Source organism: Octopus bimaculoides, chromosome 9 (genome assembly GCF_001194135.2).
Source record: "Octopus bimaculoides isolate UCB-OBI-ISO-001 chromosome 9, ASM119413v2, whole genome shotgun sequence".
Taxonomy (NCBI): Eukaryota; Metazoa; Mollusca; class Cephalopoda; order Octopoda; family Octopodidae; genus Octopus; species Octopus bimaculoides.
The window spans coordinates 41,121,002-41,128,655 of record NC_068989.1 but is presented as its reverse complement, the minus strand read 5'-3'; the positions used below and the strand labels follow the sequence as shown (position 1 = coordinate 41,128,655).

Genomic DNA, 7,654 nt, shown 5'->3' with positions numbered 1-7,654 from the left:
ATTTTGATATTTTTAATAATTTTTCTATCTTTATAAAATAAGTATTTTAAATAAATTCATTTAGTATTATTGTTGGTTGATATATATATTTATATATTATAATTATTGTTCTATTTACGACCTGATGATTAGCTGTATTTTTGAATAGAATTTATTTTCAATAATTTTAATTGATTTTAATCGATTTAAATTTCCTTTCTATTTGAAAATTAGTTATGAAACACGTGCAGTCATTTTATTATCTTTATCTTATGATATTTACTTTGTTTTATAACATACTCATTTATTGTGCTTTTAATTATTAATTTTTCTGTATGTGATAGTGGATTTTCATCAATGAGTTCTTGAAACTTGGTTCTTTTCCCTAAAACTATATATTTATATATATATGTATATATACACACACACACACACATAAGAACATTGTAGTTTGCTTGAAGCATTGAAATATTAAAGAAGGTAAAAAGAGAGAAAGCAAGGCTTCTGACAATGTGGGACGTTTCATATTTCAGGTACAAAAGCCCATCTTCAGAAAAAGAACAACCATGGAAATTTCCAGTCTTGCAGGTCCAGTTAACTTATTCAAATCTCCTAGCATGATGTAAAGCTTTCTATTTTCTCTCTGTTTACCTTCTTCGATATCATCACACACACACACACACACACAGGCCATACATAAAGTGTAGATAAAAAGGGCATATTTATATATGAAGCACATATATAAAATATATACATAGAATATATATATAAAGTATATAAAGTGTAAACATTGACCTGAAGGTGATATTTTCTTTACAGAAATACTTCCAGAAACAACACCCATTGTAAAATTTACAATATGTGGCATTAGTGGCATGGTAATGTTCAAGGTTAAAAGTGACTCCATTTGCAAAGAAATGGCATTTGGGATGAATTTAACAAAGATATCTTGTTCACTGTGACAACCACTTGAACTTGTGAAGTTAGAGATGTCACCATACTGACTCTGGATACCAAAATCGCAAGCCATTAAATTTGGTCCCTTTTGAACTGCAATAAGAAAAAAAAATTATTCATTATATATTTTTCAAACCAGTGCAATGGATGGGCAGAATTGTTAGTATTGGAGAAAATGCCTTGTGGCATTTATTCTGGTCCCTTAAATCCTAAGTTCAAATTCTGTCAAAATCAACTTTACTTTTCATTCCTCCAACATTGATAAAATAAAATACCAGTTACATAGCAATATTGAAACTTCTCTGTTAAATGAAGGATTGAACCAAAGCATCTTTCTCTTTCAGTCTTTTGAGGTTCGGTGGTTGGGGTAGGGTGTCCTCTCTATATACTAATGTCTCAGTGATTAATTATTAATTTTTCTATATGTGATAGTGGATTTTCATCGATGAGTTCTTGAAACTTGGTTATTTTCCCTAAAACTATATATATATATATATATATATATACATATACATACATACATATATATATATTCTTGTGTCTAGGGAGAGTCATTATGTCAATATAATTAATACACACACTGGTTCAATTTCACTCATTAAATATCTGATTGTTTTGTTTTTGTTCGTTAAAGCTCTTTCATTGCTTCTTGCAACCTTCTCAATGCTGACTATGCAATTCACTAAAGTCATTTTCTTCTATGAGCTATCATATAGAGCATATATATACAATATGTGTTCCACATTAATTCTATGCTTACTGGGTGATTGCAAAGACTGTGTATTGGCTTGTGAACTATTTGTGGTATCATATCAGATTATTTGTTTGAAAATATGATATTACTGTTTGGTACCCCTAATATGTATGATAGTTGTGTAGAAGTATATAGAAATATATTATAGAGTATTTATAGAGTTCTACAATAAATGTATGATAGGTGTATTGAAACATTATAGAGTACTTACGTTCACATTTTGTGGTTTGTTTAGTTTTATGCAAGACAAAACCTTGGTTGCACTGACAATCTCTGGCAAGGTGACTTTTGCCACATGTGCCAGGCCAGCAGTTGTGGTTGAACCAGGAACATGTAGCTGTAAAGTAGATTTAAAACAACAAATTTAATAGGATTTCAGAGCAAAATCAACGAACAAAACAAGACAATTATAATAGGAATATTATTTTCATTATTTCAGATTACTCAGTGAGATGTAATTGTTTTGAATTTATCCAGCATTATCTTGTAGCTTTGAGATTTCAATGATGTGATTGTATATTTTTAGACTGACATTATAGGGTAGATGTGAGAGGCCAGATCTGGCCAATTTGAACATAAAGCAGGTAGAATATTTTGGCTGGATGTGGCCTGTTTGAATGCTAAAGGGTGAAAGGTTAGTACTTGTACTTAGTACTTAGTTGTGTTGTTGGGTTTGCTCAAACCTGTGTGATCCCAGACAGATGAATCTTTGACAATCTCCACATAAAATTATGCCTCACAGAGAGGGTCTTTTTAAAAATTCAGATTTGATTGGGGGCCGAACAACAGGGATCACTCTAAAATATCTAATAGGCTTGAAATCATTAGTACCCTGGTGGTTGTGCTGTATGTAGCCAGTTGTAGTCCAATTTTCAAGAACCAGATCACTGCATTGTACAGTGACATCTGCTTGGTGGCAGTCATTGCGGCAAATGGTCAGTTATAAGAATCATTGACACTATCCTGTCTGTTCTTTTCAAGTGGGGTAGCCAGATGGATCACTTTTTGGTTTTGAAGTCACTGAAGTGAAGCCCAAACAAAACATGGATGACCCACCATGTATTGTGATTTTGGCCACATGTTGTTCCATATAGGTAGATAGTAGGGAAGCAGTTGCTTAATCCAGGTTAATTCTGACTGAGCAGACTTATGATTTAAATGCATTCCAGATGTGACCATCCAATATTTATCCATGTGCAAGGATTTCAGGATGATACTATCCAACATCTTCCTTTTTACAATAGTAGGCTCTGACTGGTTGGAGATGTGGCTGCTACTTCTAGCAGGTCAAGCAACTGCATAGAGGCAATTTTTACACAGAATGTAAAAAGCTGAAAGAAATGTCACAAAGCATTTTGTCTGATACACAAACTATTCTGCCTGCTCATCATCATTATAATAATACTCCCTAGTTTTGGCTAATGGCCAGCAATTTAAGAGGAGGAGGCAAGCTGATGACAATGACTCCAGTACTTGACTTTATTCTATCAACCCTGAAAAGATAAAAAGGCAAAGTGGACCTCGATGGAATTTTGAGCTTAGAATGTAAAAAGGTGGAAGAAAAGCTGCTAAGCATTTTGTCTGAGATACTAATAGTCCTTCCAGGCCATTGCTTAAATAATTGTTTCAAATTTTGGCCCAAGTCTAGATGTCTTAGTGGGAAAGAATTAGTTGATCATACTAACCCCAGTACATGATTGGTATTCGATTTTATTGACCTCAAGAGAATGAAAGGCAAAATCAACCTCTGTGAGTTGTGCACAGAATGTAAACAAATGGAAGAAATACCACTGAATATTTTATCCAACGTACTTATTATTCTACCAGCTAACTACCTTATAATAAAAATAACAACAAAAAAATGATATACTCACGATTGCATTTGAGTGGTCCTTCAGGCCAGGCCATAGAAAATTCTGCTCCTCTCACATTGTACTGTCTACATGTAGAACAAACAGGTCTTTGACTGCTGCTGCAACTCATGGTTTGACAATTCTCAATATAATTTGAACATTCTAGAGACAGGAAAGTAAATATCATGGTAAATTAGAATATATCTTGGATGAGAGAGAGGGAGGGAGAGAGAGATAGAGATGACATAGAGATAGACAGATAGATTGATAGATGGATAGAAAGAGAGGGGGAGAGAGGGAAAGAAAGAGGAGGAAGAAACGTTTTCCAAATCGTACACGTTCTTTGAATATAATTGTCTTCTTAGTTTTCCATTTTTGATACTTGGGCTTGTTAATATATTTGCATGCATGTGTGTGAGGATGATGATAATGATGACGACGATGACAACAACAACGATAATGACGACAGCAACAATAATGATGAAGTTGATGATGACAATAATAAATTATTATGATGTTGATAATGATGACGATGACAATTGATAACAATGAGGATATAGTAGAAAGTGGGTTATACATCTTTAGATTGTATACCTGACTTTCCACTATGTAATTAAAAGAATATAACGGAATGCTGAACTCCAGACTATCAACTTAAACAACACTTTATTTAGGTGGTAAATATATACATCTTTAGTTCTTGTTGTTACAGCTTCTGTGTGTATGAGCATAGTTGTTGGGACGTTGTTCTATAGATGTGAGCGAGCTGTCGAGTGTAAGTCCGAAAGATGTAGAGAGACAGCTTAAATACGTCCATGCTCAATCGCTGGCCAGCGAGAAAGAGAATGAATTGAGCGGGAACGCTTGGTTGTTTAATTCTACGCATGCGTAAGACTACGCATGCGCACGGCGTTACTACAAGGATAATAGCAATATAAACCATGATGATGATGATGACAATAATGATGACGACGTAGCTGATAACGATGATGACAACGAGAACGATCAAAACAGTAACGGTGGCGGTGGTTGTGGTGCTGCTGATGATTATATCAAAGATGATAACGACTTTGATAATGATGACGATGACGACAATAACGAAAATGATGATGGGGATGATGATGATTATGTAACTGACATGGTCTTCATCCTGCAGAAATACGACAACAACTTATACCGAAGAGACGGCACGCAGCATAGGGGAGTGAGTAGGAAAAACTGGCGGAAGCTCAAATAGGAGAAAAGCTCGTCAGTGGTCTACCAACATGCTCAAGTAGAACATAGATGCTCGGTTAATAACAGAGGTTAAGGTATTATCACCACAGAGAACAAAAATGGCACTTTACAGTGTAATACATAGACAAAGGACAAGCATGCACATACCATAAGTGAGGGCCTCACGACATCCTAGTTGTCAGGTAGCTATGAGTAGTCTTTGTCATTTCTTCACCTAGTCCTGTAGCTCCATCAAAGAAACGAGACATGCTTCACAAACGGATCCAAGTACCCTACACACGTTTACCGTCCAGAAATCACTGCAGGTGGCGCAACCTGAGTGCATGTCTGCACACCAGAAGCCACGACATGTCTAAGCCACCGCGTAGAGGATGCTGACAGCAGACTGACTGATGTTGCCCACGTACGCCGACACTGCCCTCTCGTGTTCCAGTTTGAAAGAGATGCCCCTCAACTGTTTCTTCTTCCGCAGCATTGGCTCAAGAGCCAACATTTACAGAAGAAGCAACAACAGGTAGCCCTGACGGAGAGAGTATGCGAAGCGAAACGGTTCCGATAGGTGGCAGTCTACTTTGACTCCCGAGCAGGTTCTTCTGTGTATTGAAGGGATCCAGCCACTGAAAATGGGTCCGAAACCAATTGCTTTCCGGATAGCTTTCAAGTAGCAATGGTCAACTCTTTTGAATGCTTTGCATTGACCCAAATTGATCAGATGCCTACCGAAGCCAGCTTTGGTCCCAGGTCTCTCTATGATGTGTCACATAAGGTGGAGTCTGTCATGGATAGATCTGTAGCGTGACACAAGAAACCAGCGTCATTTTGTACAAGATCTCGCCGGCAGCCATTACCCTGTCTGAGACAAGAGCGAGGTCTCACATACAATCATGTTGCTATGCATGAGACCACAGCGAGACACTTGTGGGCAACATCTATTTAAGCAGGCGTATTAAAGAATTCGAACTCTCTCTCTTTCTCGCTACACTGAGAAAAACTGCGAACTGGCAGCTCACGGTGGATTCTTATCCTGCTCTAACTTTACCCATTATCTCCTGAGATAATGTACCTCACGTGAGTTGAGTGATAGTGCAACTGCGTACTGCCATACAGATGGTCACCGGGAATGAGCCCCATGAATGAGAACTAAGATAAACAACCATTGAATTGCATCTGCTTATAAGCTTCTTCGAGTTCAAGATCCTAAGACTACAGAAAATAATTGTAACGAGAGAAGGTGATACTCTACAGGTATCATGAACCTTCGAGTCCCATTATAAAATGGTGACTCCGATGGAAAAAGGATTTCGGCAGCTGCAAGCTTTATCATGTAGATGGTTCAACCGAACCACAGACTGGTGGTTTTCACTCGCTCCCCAGTGCCATTTTGTACGTGATCTCGCCGGCAGCCATTACCATATCCGAGACAAGAGCAATGTCTCACCTACAACCATGTTGCCATGCGTCAATCGTTTCTCTCATTGGCCTGAAGCCGTTCCAATAGAGGACATTTCCGCTGAGTCAGTTGTCTGTGAAAACGTTCGACCATCCCATTGGAAGCATTCCTTGAAACAGAAAAATCAGGAATGCAATTTATTTCTTCTGGAGAAACTAATATCTAGAATTCCATAAGAATTCCAGTCCTGTTGAGTTGTGTGGTGGACTTCCAGAATGACTAGAACTCTTGCCGGACTTCGATTAACTAGCACCTTCTTGATTTGAGTATGAGTCAACCTTTTACCCATATAATGGGGTGTAGAGCAGGATTCATGACAGACGAACTGTAGACAGGAATTTCGCTGCGGGCTAGCTAGGAAGTTGGTCAGCAACAAAAAGGGACTTCCAGTCAGTGCCATATTGGGTGAGATCTCGTGGCAGCCATTGCCATCTCCGAGACTAGAGCGAGACCTCACCTGCATCCATTTGCCATGCGCGAGCTCATAACGAGGCTCGCGATTGCAAACTATATAAAAGGAAGAAGAGCCAAGATTTGATCTTTTCTCTTTTCCCTGCGACAGCTTGTAGAGCACATTTCACTGGCTGAGCCTCTAGGCTAGTCCACTTGTTGCATCTCCTGAGGCAATGGCCCGCGTAACGGAGAACGACGAATTCATACCACATGAGATGGCTGCAAAAGTGCAACATACTACACCTTTGTATATATTATAAATAAAACTAATGGAGAACCTGCATTTTGCCTAATACTTCTTTACTCGACTGCTGGAGCCTTAGCAACACGAAGAATAAGAAATTAATGGGAGAAAGGCGATATTCAACCGATATCCAGAACCTTGCTTCCCATTATAAATGTATTCTCGTCTCCACTGGTTTGTTTGTGTATAGCTTAACAAAACTATAGGGGGATCATTATAAAGGTCTGGCTTGTCATTCTTCTGGCTTCTTGCTCGCTAATATCAGCTACGGTCCTATATTATTTTCCTTTATATATGTGTAGCCCTAAGGGCAACACATCTTGAAAGTATTTTTCTGTTTCTGCCGGAGTAGGAAATTAACCCTTCATTAAGCAACAGAACACCTGGTTTTGCTATATCATTTTTGTATTAGAAGATTTTACCTAAATTTTGCATCCGATGCACATTTCACTGGCTAACTGTCTTCTAAAAAGATAAAAAGTTGTTTTTTTTATGTTGCTGTTGTTTTCCACGTTTTTTTTTGACGTTACTACTACTGTTCTCAGTGATATCTGCATTCTTGTTTTCGTTTTCTCTCTTTATTGTTCACGCTGTTGCTGTTGTTATTGTTGTTATCGCTGTTGCTGCTGCGCACATCGTCGTCATTACTGTTGTTGTTTGCCACTGTCGCTGTTGTTTGTATTTTTGTCGGTGTTTTAGGGTTAGTGTTGGGGAAAAACCCTAACCCG

General features: G+C 37.9%; 1 protein-coding gene across 1 annotated transcript in view; it reads right to left on the bottom strand.

Moving 5' to 3' along the window:
- The window catches only part of LOC106872661 (uncharacterized), a 73,548-nt gene that overhangs the window by 60,051 nt on the left and 5,843 nt on the right, over positions 1-7,654 (bottom strand). The window contains exons 2-4 of the mRNA XM_014919724.2: positions 3,565-3,705; positions 1,902-2,027; positions 775-1,029 (exon numbers count right to left, since the gene is read on the bottom strand). Coding sequence (XP_014775210.2) covers positions 775-1,029; positions 1,902-2,027; positions 3,565-3,705 — 522 coding nt within the window. The remainder of the gene's footprint in view (positions 1-774; positions 1,030-1,901; positions 2,028-3,564; positions 3,706-7,654) is intronic.